The sequence below is a fragment of the Schistocerca gregaria genome, chromosome 7, assembly GCF_023897955.1.
Source record: "Schistocerca gregaria isolate iqSchGreg1 chromosome 7, iqSchGreg1.2, whole genome shotgun sequence".
Taxonomy (NCBI): domain Eukaryota; kingdom Metazoa; phylum Arthropoda; class Insecta; order Orthoptera; family Acrididae; genus Schistocerca; species Schistocerca gregaria.
This window is the reverse complement of record NC_064926.1, coordinates 452,637,068-452,656,376: the sequence shown is the minus strand read 5'-3', so window position 1 is coordinate 452,656,376 and position 19,309 is coordinate 452,637,068. Positions and strand designations below refer to the sequence as shown.

Here is a 19,309-nt window from a genome sequence, read left to right as displayed (position 1 = left end):
TATTATCAATTAAAGTCTTTCCAAAGAAGCAAAAAATATTAACAAATGAAATAAATATAGGGAGCTATCAGATATTCTGGGATTGCAATAGGAGACACTATGTAGCAAAGATTGGGAACCACTGATCTATAATTTGCAGTAAAACTGAATGTTCCTTACCTGTAACTGATTTAATGTGCTTATCAGTACCAGTGCTTTATTCCTCATGTTCTATAGAGATTGGAAAGTGTCACATCTGGGAAAAGCTTTGATGTCTACATGTGCTAGTATGTCAAAAAAGTATCTTCATTAGTTTTTATACAGCAAAATGATACTTTTTTTTAGTGATATGACGGTTAGGGAAATGTAGTTGTGTATTTTTCATTGAGCTGCACTGGTCATTTGATGGCTACTTCATTCCTTCCTTAAATTTTGAGTTACCTGGGTCTGTTTGGTTAAAGACCATATGTAGCTATCACTATTTTGTGGGTATTTAGGTAATGACTATTAGGATATTGGTTGTACAATAACAGCTGTGTTACTTTTGTGGAGCAGAGAGGCTATCATATTTTTCGATTAACATTCTGGGCCCTGGTGTCATTGGACGCAATGCAGAAGCTCAGTTGAGACAAAGATTTAATAGGGAACCAGCTGTGGTGTATTTAAAGAAAGTATGGTCACATTTGACTGATTCAGCAAAACCACGGGTTGCCTAAATCTGGATGGCTGCTTTGAAAAGGGAGTTGAACACACAACTACTGTATCATCATATTCTTTGTCATGTGAGATAACACTGTCCATCATGAAGTTGCCTGGCTGATTCCAAGTGTGTACTTAATTAGTCCAAGAATTGCCTTTGTCTTGTGGCACTGGTGGCAGCTGGCACTTCGTGCCAATGCGTTTTCTCTTCTGTTGGTATTCATTCAGTATTTTAGTTGCAGTTCAGCTGATTTAACTAGAAGGTAAGATAGTCCACATTAATCATACAGTGCAGGCTTTCACGGCCGGAATAGTCTTCAGTTAAAACTTCCGGGCTGAGAGGCCGTGGTCGATGTATAAAATTTCCACCTGACGTTTCCACCCGCAGCTGGAGACGAAACGTCAGGTGGAAATTTTATACATCGACCACGGCCTCTCAGCCCGGAAGTTTTAACTGAAGATAGTCCACATTGTTCAAGATGCCCTGTATTTCTTTCATGAAGGAAACTCATTGTGCTTTCCACTTTAACATGTTGTTTATTAAGATTGAAGGAAGTCAGTACTGGATCAGAAGTTGACATTGAAGTTACAGTAACTTGCCATTAGTGAAACTGGAATTACTTTCATGGTTACACTTTCTAAGTTTTACTGGGAACATTGTCAGTGGACACATGACTTTTTCCTATGACAAGGTGAGTTGTTAGAATGAAGCAGTTGTGGAGTGTTGCTCTCTGCACACCATGTTTTAATCCTTGGCTATAGCATGCAGTTGTGTTGTCACTAGTCACAACAAAAGAGCAGTAAATCTTCTGTACACACAATGAATGGATGTAAGCGCTAGTTTTGCACAATCTTTAGAAGTAAAGAAATTAAACCAGAAGGTAACCATCTGTAGCATTTAGCATATTTGAAAGAAGGATGAAGCTCAGTCTGCATTGCTTCTCTTCAGGAATCTGTGCAAAATGTGAAGGATTCCGTAGTAAGTGTCAGAAAGTGATGGTGCTTTTGCAGACCATAAATTTCACCCCATTGCTTTTTTCTTCTTTTTTTAAAAAATTAGAGGTTCTGTTATTCACTTAAGATTATAGTGTTTGTTGTAATGTAAACTGGTTCAGTTCATCAGTATCTCCCTAAATAGCCAAGGAGATTTTATTATTTTATTTTCGTTGTCCGTACATAATAATTAACAATAATAGTTCTCATTTCTTTTTTCCAGTTACTGAATTTTCGAAGAAGACTGGGGACTACACAAGTCTTTCTGCTACAGACATAAGAGTTATAGCACTGACATATCAATTAGAAAAAGAGGTAGTGGGATCTGACCACCTGAAGCAGCAACCACAATTTAGTTGTGTTATCAATACTGCGAAAAAAGCACCAGATGATTGTACAAAACTCCCAGGATTTTACGTGCCCAAAAAGATGGTGAGTTGATTGGCCTAAAGTATATCAGTGATATTTAAATAAATAGTTATTGGACTCAACTCGAGCACATTAAAAATCATATTTGTACAATTATCACACAAATGGGAATACTGAACTTGGAAGAGTTTCATATCAGGTCCATTTAAATGGTAGAGAATCATGATCGAATAGTTCTTGACTGTTTGATGAAGATGTAAACTGAAATGTGTGGTGTGAGGCAGCCCAAGTGGTTTACTTAGTATTTTTGGCAAGAAAATTTATACTGAAGTATTAATACTCTACATGGTGTAATTCAGAAATGTGCCCCTATATGATACTGTGGCATTTCATTTGGTATGTTTCTACAATGTGACAATTGTGATTTTTCGATTTGAGAGACACAGTCAGCTCTTGCTCATCGCCAATATATACTTGCATATCATACTCTGGTTCCTGAGGCATAACATGAGAATTCTTAAGAAAAAAAACTGAGAAGTTTCTAGGATGCTATGGCAACTCCTAGTACGTCGCTAATATAGTAGTGACTACAATCTGCTAAGTAAGAGTGTGGTTAGCAGTACACACAGGTGGTAAAAGATATTGCCTTAGTTCTTTCACAGCCCCCTAGAGGAACTTTTGACCTTCATGCAGTTCGATAAAGCATTAGTTTACTTTGAATTCTCGGCTGAGATTTACATGTGTTTACTGACAATTTAAAAGCGCAGAAAATGTTACATATTTACCAGAAATGTTTGAAGCTGACTTTCAAACATTGGTTCATTGACAAAAATGAAGACTGGATACTGCGTGAGGGCAATGACCCGAAGCACTACAGCAGGCTGTGCAGTGACTGGAAAAAGGAGAAAGTTGTTCAGGTAGTGGATTGGCCCTCAGAGTCATCTGATGCTAATCCTACTGAAAATGTATGGTTTTACATCAGAAATACATTGCAAAGAAAAAAGAACTTCACTTTGAAATAGCTGCTAATACGAATTTGACACATGTGGAGTTCTCTTCCATGTGAATATGTGGGAAACTTGGTTTCAAGCATGCGTCAGAGATGCCAAGTGGTTATCGATGCTGCAGCTGACTGGAAATATTATTAATTGTATTTGCATTCTTCCTTGGTTCATATATGATGTGCATATATGTTTTAGTTTGTTGTCATATAAATTTTCCTACTGATTAACCCAACCATTTGCTTAACAGACTGGAATTAGGACACCTAGACTTTGTAATTTAAAGTGATATGTAGTACTCTGTACTTGAATTAATATGATTTAATTTTAGCTTTGTTTTCCAGAAATGGTGAGGGGTACATACACTGAGCTTCCCAGAAACTGACTTTATTTTATACACAAAATTAGTTAGTAACAAAGTATATGTAATGACTGTGTACAGTGATGTTGGGGGGGGGGGGGGGGGGGGGGGGTTGGGCGACTTTCAAGCTGCAGTTTCCTCTTTCCCATGATGGAATTATTAATCATGGTAATTGACATGTATCTACTTTGTGTTCAATGCACAGGCACATTATTTCTTTGCATCATACTTCTGCAGCAAGCTTTTTGCCCCATTAAGGGGCAATCCCAAAGAAAGCAGGTGTTGACAGATGTGAAAATTACCGAACTATCAGTTTAATAAGCCACAGCTGCAAAATACTAACACGAATTCTTTACAGACGAATGGAAAAACTGGTAGAAGCCGACCTCAGGGAAGATCTGTTTGGATTCCGTAGAAATGTTGGAACACGTGAGGCAATACTGACTCAACTTAGAAAATAGATTAAGGAAAGCCAAACCTACGTTTCTAGCATTTGTAGACTTAGAGAAAGCTTTTGACAATGTTGACTAGAATACTCTCTTTCAAATTCTGAAAGTGGCAGGGGTAAAATACAGGGAGCGAAAGGCTATTTACAATTTGTACAGAAACCAGACGGCAGTTATAAGAGTCTAGGGACATGAAAGGGAAGCAGTGGTTGGGAAGAGAGTGAAACAGGGTTGTAGCCTCTCACCGATGTTATTCAATCTGTATATTGAGCAAGCTGTAAAGGAAACAAAAGAAAAATTCGGAGTAGGTATTAAAAATTCATGGAGAAGAAATAAAAACTTTGAGGTTCGCCGATGTCATTGTAATTCTGTCAGACAGCAAAGGACTTGGAAGAGCAGTTGAACGGAATGGAGAGTGTCTCGAGAGGAGTATATAAGATGAACATCAACAAAAGCAAAACGAGGATAATGGAATGTAGTCGAATTAAGTAGGGTGATGCTGAGGGAAATAGATTAGGAAATGAGACACTTAAAGTAGTAAAGGAGTTTTGCTATTTGGGGAGCAAAATAACTGATGATGGTCGAAGTAGAGAGGATATAAAATGTAGACTGGCAATGGCAAGGAAAGTGTTTCTGAAGAAGAGAAAATTTGTTAACATCAAGTATAGATTTAAGTGTCAGGAAGTCTTTTCTGAAAGTATTTGTATGGAGTGTAGCCATGTATGGAAGTGAAACATGGACAATAAATAGTTTGGACAAGAAGAGAATAGGAGCTTTTGAAATGTGGTGCTACAGCATAATGCTGAAGATTAGATGGGTAGATCACAACTAATGAGGAAGTATTGAATAGGATTGGGGAGAAGAGAAGTTTGTGGCACAACTTGACCAGAAGAAGGGATCGGTTGGTAGGACATGTTCTGAGGCATCAAGGGATCACCAATTTAGTATTGGAGGGCAGTGTGGAGGGTAAAAATTGTAGAGGGAGACCAAGAGATGAATACACCAAGCAGATTCAGAAGGATGTAGGTTGCAGTAGGTCTGGGAGTTGAAGAAGCTTGCACAGGATAGAGTAGCTTGGAGAGCTGCATCAAACCAGTTTCAGGATTGAAGACCAGAACAACAACAAGGGGTAACTATACAAAGTCCGTTCAGACAATTCCAGAACATTTGTAATTTTGCGCCCGAGGTGCATTGGAGCAAAATGTGTTTGGCATCACTGTCCATGCCTGTGTTTAATGTGTAACTGCCAGAAGTTTTGTTGTGTCTTTATTAGTTATTGTTAAGTGCCATATTGAGTAGAATGTTGTCGCACAGTTTATCAATTTTGAGATGGCAAAGCTAGAGGAGCAACACATTTGCATTAAATTTTGCACAAAATTCAAGAAAACTTTTACAGACACGCGTTAAATGATACAGGAACCCTACAGTGAAGAGTTCTTAAGCCATTTCTATGTTCTGATTGGTTCACATGCATTAAAAAGGGCCAGGCAGAAGTCAAACGTGACCCTCGTTCAGGATGCCCTTCAACATCTCCCAGTGGTGCTCCTGTCAGGAACATCAATGAAATTGTGCATGCCAATTAAACACTGTCTAAGAGATTGCAGAAGAATTTAACATTTCAGTTGGATCATGTCATGAAATCCTGACACAGCATCTTGGAATGCATTGTGGTGCTGCCAAGTTTGTCCCACGGCTCGGGAGTCAAAACCAGAAAGACCTTTTCCTCACAATCTGTGAAGAGCTTTTGGATCACGCAAATGAGAACGAGATGTTCCTTAAGAGAATTATAACTGGTGGTAAGTGGTGGTCTACAGTTATGATGTCAAGACCAAGGTTTGGTCTTAACAGTGAGTTGGAAAAGGTTCTCAAAGGCCAAAAAAAGCTTGTCAGGTCAGGTCAAAAGTCAAAGCCAGGCTGATAGTTTTCTTTGACCTTGAAGGATTAGTTCATTGTGAATTCGTGCTACAGGAACAAACTGTTAATCAATGATACTATTGGGACGTGTTGTGATGCCTGCGAGAAAGTGTTAGAATGAAATGAGACAATTCACGAGTCTTGCATCACGATAACACACCCGCACATTCATCCCTGTTGTGCATGACTATTGCACAAAGAAAGAAATCGCTGTGCTGTCTCATCTTCCGGACTCTCCAGACCTGGCCCCTGTGGACCTTTTTTATTTCCAAAGTTGAAAACCCCATTAAAAGGACAAAGATGTGCATTGATAGATGAGATAAAATAAAATTTGTAGACAGTGCCTTGCATGATCCAGAAAGAGGCGTACCAAGAGTGCTTCCAGAAGTGGAAATGGCATTGGAAGCGATGTATCAATTGTGGCGGAGAGTATTTTGAAGGAGACCATACACAGTAAGTAAAAGGCAAGCGTAGAAAAATTTTGTGGACAAAGTTCCGAAATTTTTTGAACTGACCTCATATGTTGTTTCTGTTACTGTTTTCGTTACTGTTACTGTTACTGTTTGTCACAATATTTTTTACAAAGTGTTTTGTGACTGGTAGTCTGGAGAGTTGTAACACTGAGGAATTCAAGAATAATTTGTGAAATACAGACTGAAAAGGTATACACAACACCTCCTGGTGTTAATGATGAATATAATAAATTCTGTAACATTGTGATTGGCTTTCATAATAAATTAATTGGCAGAAGCAGATGAAATATGCCTAAACACAGAATTACAAATGGAATCAGAATATTGTGCAAAACTAAGAGAAGACTGCACCTAGCACCAAGAGACACAGTCAATATAAGGTTAAATCGGAGTAAAAAGTTATTGCCAAATTTTAAGTGAAGTCATCAGAGTATCAAAGTGTATGTGTTATGAGGGGAAAATAAGCTTCTCCAGCGACAAGAAAAGAACTATTTGGAATGCAATAACTACTCTAAATCATGATAATTAGGAAAATTATTAGAATAGCAATGCTCTTACAAGACACATCTAGAAGGAATCTGAAAAACATGAGAGGGTATATGAGACAGTGGACATAAATTCCAATTTAAAGCATTTCTGAATAACTTTCTCCCTGCTGTTAACAGCTGTCACTCAATGATGAAAACAGAAATATGGCACCTGTAGAGCATCAAAGAAATTGCAGATAACAAAAGGTATTGGATTATCATGTAGCAGAATGAGAGAACTATACAGACTAATGAGTATAAGCACAAATGTAAAAGTGCTTTCATATTGTGGAATGTATTGTGGTATGCTGAGAAGAACTATAAGCAAATTAAAAGTGCATCTCAAGTCAGAGATTAAGAATTCCGAAAATAAAATCAAAACAGTGTGGAGTGTAGTTAGAAAGGAACATGGGAATTCTATCAAGGATGAAAGATAATGACCAAATGGTCTTTGACGTCAAAGTTACAGCAAACCTTTTTAACAATCACTGGTGGATGTCCTAAATTGAGGAGGGCTTGAGCTTTTAATTGTTACCTTTTTGTAGTGTATGCACGAGTTAACTGGCACCTTCGAAATTACATAGAAAAGGCAGATATTACATGGGCCAGTGAACATATGAACAACTTATTTGTGATACAATCTGTCACATAGATTGGTTTTGACTATTCCTTGATTAAAAATATATAAATTTGACTTTCACAGCAGTTTGCCTTTAGCTTATCTTATGTAAATTTTATTTGTTCAAACTGGTAGGAGATGAAATTTGAATATAAAAGTTTACTCTCGTCTTTGAAGAGTAGTTTTTGTAGTTTCCTGTTCTGATTAAAGTGACAGACTTGGACAAAACCTATTTTTCCAGGCAGATCAGTGATAAGTATCTTCCAAAAAATCAGTCATCAGTTTCCTCAAAATGACAAGAGAACACGCAAACAAATTTGTCATCGGATGTACCATACCCAACAATGTTGCCATAACTAATTGACCCACAAAAAGACAGAAAATGTACATACTTTAGCGTGAACCATAAGAACATCTAAAGCAGGGGCAGCCAAGAATTTGGCTCGCGAGGTGTGCCCTGGCACAAGTGGCAAAGTGCCCAATCTGATTGCATGGTATGCTGTCTGAACGTGAGGATGGGGAAAAGTGAACATGCCGCATTTAAATGCCAATGCAGTCACATTGCATATGACTTGATTTTGTATTCCACATTTCCCAACAACGTAGATCACAAATGAAACAAATTTTCAGTTTTATTTAATTAATTTTGGTGTGTTGAAAACATAATTTTTGTTTGGTGCAAACTATCTGCGTAAGGACAAACGCGGACAATTTTGCAGATTTTCACTCTCATGTTGCCCTCATAATTGTAACATATTTTGTTTCAGCCTCATTACGGAGATGTGGAAACTCTATTTTAGTGAAACACTGTAGATGTCCTGGACAGTTTTAATGTAAAGGGTTTCTCGTTAAAACGGTAACTACATTGCAGATCAGTCAATTACATCTGCACATGCAGAGGAGCGCTTTCAATTGTAATGAATAATGGTCTTGAAAGCAGCTGGTACACAGATGAGGGTTTGGCATTGTCCTCAAAATTTCAGGAAACTATCCTTGTGATTCTTTTAAGGCCACATTTACTTCTTCAAACCTTGCATTTTCTTTAACACCAGTGAGCTTAAGAAACTGGACTGTGTCAGAATTTGTCCCTTATACAGTGCAGTTTTCTTTTTAAATGCATCCCCATCAAACCGGAAATGAATTGTTTTTCATCCTGCAGTCTCTTACTGTTTGCAGTGTGTAGTCAAGTCCACTCAAAACGCCAGGTCGGCAGACCATTCCAGATGTTCTAATTTTCATTTCTGCACTCTTTTCTCCTTCATAAATTTAACAATAGCAAGTTTTAAATTGAAAAATGTCCCTTGACTTGATCGACCTACTTTGTGGCAAAACGTAAGGTCTCCATACTGTTCGTTCAGTTCCATCGAACTGTTGTGACTGACAGTGGAATAATGCATGTGAGGTCGGAAATTTTGCAAGGGTGTACTGAAAAGTAATGCCTCCAAATTTTTTACGTGAAAACTTAAAGCTTTTTAAAAATAACGAATGTTATTAACGTTTTACATCTTTATTCCCCATGTGTACGTATTTATTTCTCAACAGTCTAGTGATGAACACATTTTTTTCTATTGAGAGAGAAATTTGTTAATACTGTCCTTGTAGAATGTTTGATTTTGTTGGTGGAACCACAACCTCACCACTGCTTGTTCTGTTTCATCACTATCAAAGTGAAGTTCTCCAAGGTGTACTTGAAGTTTTGGAAAAAGATAAAAATAGGATGAGACTAAGTTGGGACTGTGTAGAAGATGATTGATGGCAGTGAACCCTAGGCACCAGATTGTTGAAGACATTGGCATGCTCGTGTATGGTCTGGCTCTGTCATGCTGAAGAAGAGGGTGCTCCATGTGCAGACAGAATCGTGGAATTTGAAACTCGATTACAGCATGCTGTTACTATGCTTTGATATAGTTAAATTACATATCACCAAGTCACACCCTAAAATTTGCAGCCCTTTAGGAACAGAGGGCTGGAAATGTGTAGACACGAAGAATGAAGATGTAGAATGTTAATAATGTTTGTTTTATTTAAAAAGCTGTAAGAGTTTTCACAAAAAAATTTGGAGGCATAACTTTTCAGCATGCCATTACAATTACCAAATATGCAGCAACCAGTCGCATAATCCTGTTTTATTTATTCACTTTTGCAAATCGATTTCAACTGGTTAACAGCCATAATCGGTGCTTTCAACCAATATGTGCCCTGAGTAGTAATACTGTCTTAAGCTGAGGTCAAACATATTGGTTGAAAGTACCGATGATGGCTGTTAAGCAGTTGAAATCAATTTGCAAAAGTGAATAAATAAAACAGGATTTTGCGACTGGTTGCTGCATATTTGATATTTTTATGGTTTACGATTGCTGCACAACTTGGGAACCACATGGAGCCCACCATTCATAGTTTTCAGTTTGCCCTCGTACTGTTTGTACCATCAGTTTCTTCACATGCTCCAAGCCTTCAAATTTAGCACAGAGTGCTTCTCGATGTACAGAATAATGAATCCCATCTGTTGACCATTGTAATTATTTGCTCTTTCATTGTCAACTAAATCTTTACCTACTTCCTGCATGGTATTGTAATGTTGTTTCACGGCAGATTTGCAGTATTTGTGGCTTATGCAAGTGCATAATAGGTACTGAGAATTCTCATTCCTCACTTCTACCATTCACATTGTTTTAAATGCTTGTGATGATCACTAGACTGCTTCTTTTTGTGCAAACAGCCACTGGACCTGTGAATGTCCTTTATACCACAAACAGATAGCAAAGGGTAAACAGCGCTAACACCACGATTCTGCAAAATGAAGGGAGTTGTGCCACCCAAAACATACCATACTGCAATACTAAATGAAATGTCATGCTGTACTGGTAACTTCCGAGAAGGACCGAGCAAAGCTGAGACAGTCCAAACCTCGACCTACACGCAGCCCACGTATCCAGATTGAATACAGTTTGACACGCTGGATCCAGCCCTGATCTAAAGAACTGAGCGAAAACACGAAGAAAATGCTTTCTTAGAATTACAGGTGGCAGACTTCCAGGTAAACCGATGAAAATGAAAAGATTTATATATGGTGTGAAAAGTGTCAATTCACTCTAAATAATGAAAAGTATGAGGTCATCCACATGAGTACTCCACGACGTCTGTGAAACTTAGGTTTTGTGATAAATTACATGAATCTAAGGGCCATCAATTCAACTAAATACCTCAGAATTACAGTTACAAACAACTTATCATAATAAAATACGAGAAATCAGAGATTGCATGGAAAAATGTGTGTACATTTTTTCAAACTGTTTGAGAGTGGATTGGTAGAGAAAAAAGTCTGACGGTGCTTGGTACTTAAATGCGAATTGCAGAGTAGTCATGTAGATTTAGAAGCCCCTTTTTTTTATTTTTTATTTTTTTTAAGTGCACTGCAAAGCCTAAAACTCGCATATCCATAACCCACTTTTACACTTGACAGTATCTCCAAGATATTTTTGAACACAGTTAAACCAGCTGAGACAGAAGTTTGAGACTAATAAGAATAATAGTAATAATGATAATAATAGTAGTAGTAAAGTAAAATTAATGAAGGAAAAATGTACAATTGTGTCTTTTTGAAATTTCATGATGATATTTTCTTTGCTTACACTATTTTTTCATGCACTCTTATTTTCAGGGCCATAACTCACCCAATGAATCTGATGATTCCACTGATTCTTATATTGATGAGAGGAATGATGGTGGTAATGAACAAATCACAAATATTTCTGCGGCTCTACAAGAAGAAGAAAGTAATTTAAGTAAAACTAAGAAACCTTGTGAAAATACTGTTTTGATGGACTGCTCTACAGAGCAGCTTCAAAGCAATGAGGAGAGACATACAGAGGGCAGTAAAATGTCTTCATCTGTTACAACAGAAAACAGTTGCACAGAGACCACTGATGAAACAAATAACTACAGAAAAAATTCCTGTGGAGATTCAGTGGAAGATCAAGAAAAGTTCCATAGCTGGCGTGATTCCCATGCTGATGGCAGTGAAGATAGCCCTGGAGAGGAAGGGTATGATACTGATGATGATGATGATTATATTGATGATGATGAGGCAGACTGGATTACTCCAGAGAATATTGATGAAATAAAAAGATCTACTGGTGGCGGTGACCTAGAAAGCAAGCCCGTCTCTGTTGCTTGTATTACATCTGATTTTGCTATGCAGGTAATGTAAAATAGTGTGTGTCCTAATGTTCTTTGTGCTTTACAAATTGTTAGTAATGTTGTACACACATCATTTGGTGTGTGTGTGTGTGTGTGTGTGTGTGTGTGTGTGTGTGTGTGTGTGTGTGTGTGTGTGTTATGGGCACTCAATGTCGAGGTCATCAGTGCCCTGACACACATTAGAAGGAACAAATGTGGACAGACCTAATAAAACTGGACCACAGGCATAAAGAAAGCAGGAAAAGAAGGAAAATGCTACATAAAAAAGTAAAATGTAAGGAAAGGGAAAACATTGCAACAAGAATGCCACTGGAAATTGTCATTGGCTGGCCACTTACATAAAATATGGTTGAGCATGTCACACAGTGAGCAAATTATGATCCTCTCCTTAAAATCTTTGTAAAAACATTTGACATGGCACAGAACTTTAAAACTTTAACCACATTTGTCCGAGTGTTGGCTAAAAGAGATGGCAGGTCCGCTGGCAAGTCAGCCACGGCCCGCTGGTCAGAAAATAAAACGCAATCAAATAAAACGTGGTGCACAGTGACCTGGACGCCACAAGTACCACACATTGGAGGGTCCTCTCGCTGGAGCAGGAAGCCATGCATCATAGGGCTGTGGCCTATCCGAAGCCGAGTGAGGAGAACTTCGTCCCATCGACGGGGCTGAAAGGAAGTACACCACACACGCGTTGTGGGCTTGACCAAACGGAGCTTATTGTCAGTCACTTCCAGCCACTCATCCTCCCACCGATGCGTGACTCGTGAGCTCAACAGCGAGGTAAGTGCGTGCAGGGGTATAGCACACTGAGATACTTGTGGATCGAGACACGCCTCCTTGGCTGCGAGATTTGCCCTTTCATTCCCAGCAATGCCGACATGCCCTGGAACCCAGCAGAAAGCCACCACCTTCCCCAATCGCTGTAGTTGGAGGAGGGCTTCCTAGATGGTCTGGACTATTTTATCAGCTGGATTCAAATGTTGCAATGAGTGAAGGGCACTTAGTGAATCAGAACAGACAAGGAATTTAGGACAGGAAGAACGTCTCATCTGCTCCAGTGCCCGCAAGATCGCAGACAATTACGCATCAAAGACAGTAAAAGTCTGAGGCAGTCAGACCTTGAGGACACGATCCGGAAAAACAACAGAGCAACCAATGGAATCCCCTTGTTTCAACCCATCCATAAAAACGGCTACATAGTCTTGGTGCTCAGATAAAATTGCAGAAAATGCTGCATTAAAAACGGTGGCAGGAGTGCAATCTTTCTTGTACTGCAATAAATCTAAAATCACTCCAGGCCTCTTCAGTAACCAAGGTGGCAGGCAGTTAAAACCCAGGATTTGGGGTTGTACAGACTCCACACCGAGGGACTCTAGCACACGTTGCACACGGATCCCAAACGGCAACGTAGCCCGGGGACAGTGGGTTTGCTGTAAACTGCAGTGAAGTACAAAATTTAACTATGACCCAGAAAAAATTCCAAATTACTTTCAATAACCAATAAAATAATTGTATTCACTAAAATTTACAATTATATTAAAATATTGAAGAGGGAGATAATTTATGGCAGAACTGTATTGCCCTGTTTAACCCTCGGTTATTCACATTATTTTCCTCATTTTCTTAGCACTTGCCTAGCTTACATGCAGGACAATAGCATACAATAAGGACAGGAAAAGTGTGTTCTTAGTATACATCACACAGAGAATGTATATTAATCAGGAAATAGATTTAAGTCACAAATCTGTAAAAAGTTTGGCATGTGAAGAAATCCACCAGACAAGTCGGTGGTTCTTAAGTCTCAATTCCACACACTTTTGCTTCCATGTGAAAGTTACATCTGGACCCATACAGTTTTGGACCCAGATGTAAAATACACAATTTGTAGATCTTATTCTGATGCTCCAGAAACAACTGTGTCTATATGAACAACTTTACCAAGAGGTGTATCGTTGTCATCATTGAGTTTGAGGAAATATGCTTTTGAATACAACTGCAAGGAAATTATTTGGAAGATAAAATACATTTGAAAAAATCGTCTGAATCACTTTCTTTAAATTCACTGATCTTCATATTTTTTGTGCTTGTTTTGTTCACTGCCAGTAGAATTTTAGAACATGTTTTTTGCTAAAGTATCATGTTGTTTTTGGAAACCCAGAATCTACTCTGTAGGAATCAACATGTATTCCGGAAACAGCGATCGTGTGAGACCCAACTCGCTTTATTTGTTCATGTGACCCAAAAAATATTAGATACAGGCTCCCAGATAGACTTCCCCCTACTTATACCTCCAGAGGAGATCACGAATGTAAAATTAGATAGATTCGAGGGCGCACAGAGGCTTTCAGACAGTTGTTCTTCCCGCGAACCATACGCGACTGGAATAGAAAAGAGAGGTAATGACAGTGGCATGTAAAGTTCCCTCTGCCACACACCGTTGGGTGGCTTGCGGAGTATAAATGTAGATGTACTACTAGATTGTGTTTCATGATCCTTTACTGGGCACAGCTTCTGGAAAGCTGTTTTTCACAGTGTGTCTGAGAAGTCCTTGCACTTCTAGTTCAAAACCATGTACTGGAGTACTTATGTATAAAAAATTATCTAATCCACAGATCTGTGTGTGCACTGTTATACCTCACATGAAGATCCATATATTTCCATGTTCCTCCAGACATCCTGGGGAGAATCTCTGGAGTTGCATGTAAAAGAGCTTCCTCAACACTTCTGAGCAATTCTTCATTAGGTCTGGTACTGATGTTGAGTCACAGGGTACAAGTTGCATGGCGTGAGCAGGTCCAGGATTTGTGGTCTTCATTTCACAGGACTAGAAATGTGGCCGAATCACACGCAGTCCATTGGCTTCAAAATTGTTCATCAAGAAAATCACACACCTGATTGGCAGGATGTACTGGAGCTCCATCCTGCTGTAACTATACCACAACTCCCTTGTCTTCAAATTGAGGTATTAATCACATTTGTAAAATGACCAAATAAAAGTCGCCATTTAAAAAAGTTTGATTTGAACAGGCACCCTGGTAACACTGTGGCCCCATATTATGATGTGATGCTGGTTCCTTTCCAACTCTTGTGAATTTTCTTTAGACTAGAAAAACACATTTCACCTGAATGAAATAGATATAGTGCACATTTGTCAGAAAATAACACACATGAGCAAGGCACAGCATTTGGAAACTGTGACAACAAAGTATGGCAGGCTGGAACAAGCTGCTCCTGCCTGTTGCCAGATAATTCATTCACAAACCTCAATCTAAATCCTTTCAATTTCAATTCTTTCTTGCCCGCAGTACTTGAAGTTCAGTTGAGGTTTTGGGAGTGGGTTTCAAAGGAAACAATGAAGTTGATTGGGCTATGGTGGCACATTTCTTCCCATGTTTTCATACATATTTTGTGTGACTTGTATTTGACAGAGCCTGAGTCAAAAGTATATTTCTCACGGTGAGGCAGGGTTCACACACACACACACACACACACACACACACACACACACACACACACACACACCACTAACCACTCCTCAGCAGTGTACATGTGTCCATTCACGTCAGGGGTGGCTACACAACTGAAACAATGCAGTACTGGCAACAGTGCTTCTCGTCATCTTTGAAGCAAGAATGCCTATAAAGCAACCATTTATTTCTCAAAATGTTAAAGGTGTGAAGGGTACAGGAACTTCTCGGTCACCATATTGTAATGCTCATTAAGCCCAGGGGCCTAATGAGACTTAACACTTTCCACCATAATATGGTACTAGCCTGTTTGCATTTAGGTGTGATAGTTTGACTACCATTCTTTTTACATGCAGCCTTGGTAATTAAAACACATCTACAAATATTCAATTTGCCCTATTATTGATGCTAAAAATTCTTCGTATATATTGATGTTTTTAGCTCTTGGTGGAGTGTGTTAAACATGTATTCCTTCATGTCTGTATTTTGCCAATAGTACAAAAGTTGGTATGAATACTACATTCTGTTACTAGGATCATCCTTCGCTTTTAGCACACTCTTTTGAGACACATTCCATTGCAGACAATGCTGCATATCATGTGATTGAGTCAGGAACTACACATCAGTGATACCCACCTATGACCCCCCTACGGGTTCGGGGGTTAGAATAGACTCGTGGTATTCCTGCCTGTCGTAAGAGGCGACTAAAAGGAGTCCCTCCCCCTCAAGGGGTTAGTTAGCACCTGCGTCTGGAGACGGATGGTTTCACGACCTATATTTGCATTCATTTTGGTTTTTCACTTCTTCTGGTTTCTTCCTTCCTTTGGTTGGTTCCTTTTTTTGTTCTTCTCCATCCCACTGTCTTACTTACTCTTCCCCTTGCCTTCTTCCCCTTGCCTTCTTCTCCTTCTCTGGTCTCCGCTTCGGCGTTTGAGACAGTCTGTCCTTTCTTTCCCTCTCTCCTTTCTTTTTCCTCTTCTTCCTTCCTCCCTGTGTGTGCCTGAAGGCCGACCCATGCGTTCGCACGCGTAGTCGGTGACGGGGGTAACGCGTAATTCCCCGCCCTGGGTAGACAAGTAAGGCACGCACGTGCCCCCTGGTAAAGGCCAGGCCCAGGGAGGGATGATTGCCTGACCTGACACCTTCCGACCATGCCGATTGGTCCCTCTGTCCGTTTCTCAGGAGGTGTGACCTGAGGTGTGAACAATTACCTAAGGCGGGAGTGCCCTCTGACAGGATCCCCACAAGGAAGGAGCGCGCCATCGGAGACACTGGCAATCATGGGGGATTCCTCCGCAATGGATTTCTCTTATTCTTCTCTCTCGACTTCTGCCCACAAACAGAAACTTGACCAGCCACCAGTGACAAAAGTACTACCACCTGCCCCACAGTTCCTCGTAGTTTCTCGATCTGAGGACAGAAAGGATTTTTCCTCTGTCACCCCTTTCGTTATCCAGAAGGGCGTAGATGTCATAGCCGGATCTGTCAAGTCTTGTACCAGGTTGCGCAATGGTACCTTGTTACTAGAAACTGAGAGCGCCTTACAGGCACAAAAACTGCTTCGGGCCACACTCCTGTACATGTTCGCTGTCCAGGTGGAGGCTCACCGCACTTTGAATTCGTCTCGTGGTGTGGTCTATACTAGATCACTCGACGGATTGACTGACGAGAAGATTCAGTCTTTCCTCACTGAGCAGGGCGTGACGGCTGTCCATAGGGTCATGAAAAAGGTCAACAATGACCTTGTACCGACCCGGACACTTTTCTTGACCTTTGATAGTGTTCAGCTGCCGTCGCGCATCAAAGCAGGCTACGAGGTTATTTCTGTGTGATTGTGGCAGGGATGCCCATGAGGGTGACTGTCCATCTCCATCTCCTCGTTGTGTGAATTGTCACGGTGACCATGCAGCGTCCTCCCGCGACTGTTCCATCTACAAGGAAGAACGCTGTATCCAAGAAATTCGGGTCAAAGAGAAAGTCTCCACCTCGGCTGCTCGCAAGCTATTCACTAGTAGGAAGCCCACGTTGCTCCCAGCAGGGAAGTACAGTACTGTCCTCGCCTCTCCTCGGACTACCAGGGAGGTGGCGACACAGACATGCGATCTGACATTCAGCACTACGGTCGTCCGTTCGGCCAGTGCTAAGATCGCCCGGTCGACGTCTCCTCTTCCTCCCGTCGCCCCTCCGACACAAGCTCAACTAGTTGGAACATGTCCAAAGCAGACTGGGCGCTCTTCTCTTCCAGGGCGACCTTTCAGGATCAAACCTTCACCAGCTGCGATAGTCAGGCCGCACACCTCCGCGTACCACTCCCCTGGTGGACCGCAGCATGTAGAGACTCCTTACGTGCTCGTCGACGTGCTTTATGCACCTTTAAACGCCACCCTACAGTGGGGAATTGTATCAGTTATAAACGATTACGTGCGCAGTGTCGTCGTATTTTTAAAGAAAGCAAGAAAGGCAGCTGGGCTGCTTTCACAAGCACCTTCAACAGTTTTACTCCTTCTTCTGTTGTCTGGGGTAGCCTGCGCCAGCTATCTGGCACTAAGGTCCACTCACCAGTTTCTGGCTTGACGGTCGCGAATGACGTCCTTGTGGCCCCTGAGGATGTCTCCAATGCCTTCGGCCGCTTTTCTGCAGAGGTTTCGAGCTCACTCATAACCCCCCTGCCTTCCTCCCCCGAAATCAGGCAGAGGAGGCTCGGCCACCTAATTTCCACTCCTCGAATTGTGAAAACTACAATGCCTCATTCACCATGGGGGAACTTGAAAATGCACTTGTCCGGTCACGGTCCTCCGCTCCGGGGCCTGATTCTATTCATATTCAGATGCTGAAGAACCTTTCTCCTGCGGGTAAAGGTTTCCTTCTTCGTACTTACAATCGCATTTGGATTGAGGGACATGTTCCCGCGTGCTGGTGCAAGTCTATTGTTGTACCGATTCCTAAGCCAGGGAAGGACAAGAACTTGCCTTCCAGTTATCAACCCATCTCGCTTACCAGCTGTGTCTGTAAGGTGATGGAGCGAATGCTTAACTCTCGTTTGGTTTGGCTGCTCGAATCTAGACTCCTACTTACCAATGTACAATGTGGATTTTGTAGGCGCCGCTCTGATGTTGACCATCTGGTTACCTTGTCGACCTTCATTATGAATAACTTCTTGCGGAAGCGCCAGACCGCGGCTGTGTTCTTTGATTTGGAGAAGGCTTACGACACCTGTTTGAGGGCGGGCATTCTCCGCACCATGCATACATGGGGCTTTCGCGGTCACCTCCCTCTTTTTATTCATTCCTTTTTAATGGATCGACAGTTCAGGGTACGTGTGGGTTCTGTCCTGTCAGACATCTTATGCCAAGAGAATAGGGTGCCACAGGGGTCCGTTTTGAGCGTTGCTCTCTTCGCCATAGTGATCAATCCAATAATGGATTGCCTCCCAGATGATGTATCAGGCTCCCTTTTCGTGGACGATTTTACCATCTATTGCAGCGCGCAGCATACATGTTTCCTGGAGCGCTGTCTTCAGCGTTCTCTTGACTGTCTTTACTCCTGGAGTGTCGCCAGTGGCTTCCGTTTTTCTGCTGAGAAAACGGTCTGTATTAACTTCTGGCGCTACAAAGAGTTTCTCCCACCGTCCTTACGACTCGGCCCCGTTGCTCTCCCATTCGTGGAGACAACAAAATTTTTAGGTCTTACATTTGACAGGAAACTTAGTTGGTCTCCACATGTATCATATTTGGCTGCCCATCGTACCCATTCTCTAAATGTCCTCCGTGTTCTCAGTGGCATGTCGTGGGGAGCGGATCGAACCGTCCTACTTCGCCTATATCGGTCGATCGTCCACTCCAAGCTGGATTATGGGTGCTTTGTATACTCCTCTGCACGGCCGTCCATCTTACGCCGCCTCAACTCCGTACAACATCGGGGTTTACGGATTGTGATCGGAGCGTTTTATACTAGTCCCTTCGAGAGTCTTCATGCTGAAGCCAGTGAATTGCCACTCACCTACCGGCGCGATATACTACTTTGTCGTTACGCCTGTCGGCTACTGTCAGTGCCCGACCGCCCATCGTATCGTTCCTTTTTTGACAACTCTCTCGACCGTCAATACGGGTTATATGTCTCTGCCCTGCTACCCCCTGGAGTTCGCTTTTGTCGCCTCCTTCAACACCTTGATTTTTCACTCCCTGCAACCTTTAGAGTGGGCGAGAGCCACACGCCACCTTGGCTCCAGGCTCAGGTTCGCGTTCACCTTGACCTCCGC

At 41.2% G+C, this 19,309-nt stretch overlaps 1 protein-coding gene across 1 annotated transcript in view; it reads left to right on the top strand.

Moving 5' to 3' along the window:
• Positions 1 to 19,309, top strand: part of LOC126282196 (RNA-binding protein NOB1) — a 64,158-nt gene that overhangs the window by 3,874 nt on the left and 40,975 nt on the right. The window contains exons 3-4 of the mRNA XM_049981729.1: positions 1,895 to 2,103; positions 11,043 to 11,582. Of these exons, the coding sequence (XP_049837686.1) occupies positions 1,895 to 2,103; positions 11,043 to 11,582 (749 nt within the window). The remainder of the gene's footprint in view (positions 1 to 1,894; positions 2,104 to 11,042; positions 11,583 to 19,309) is intronic.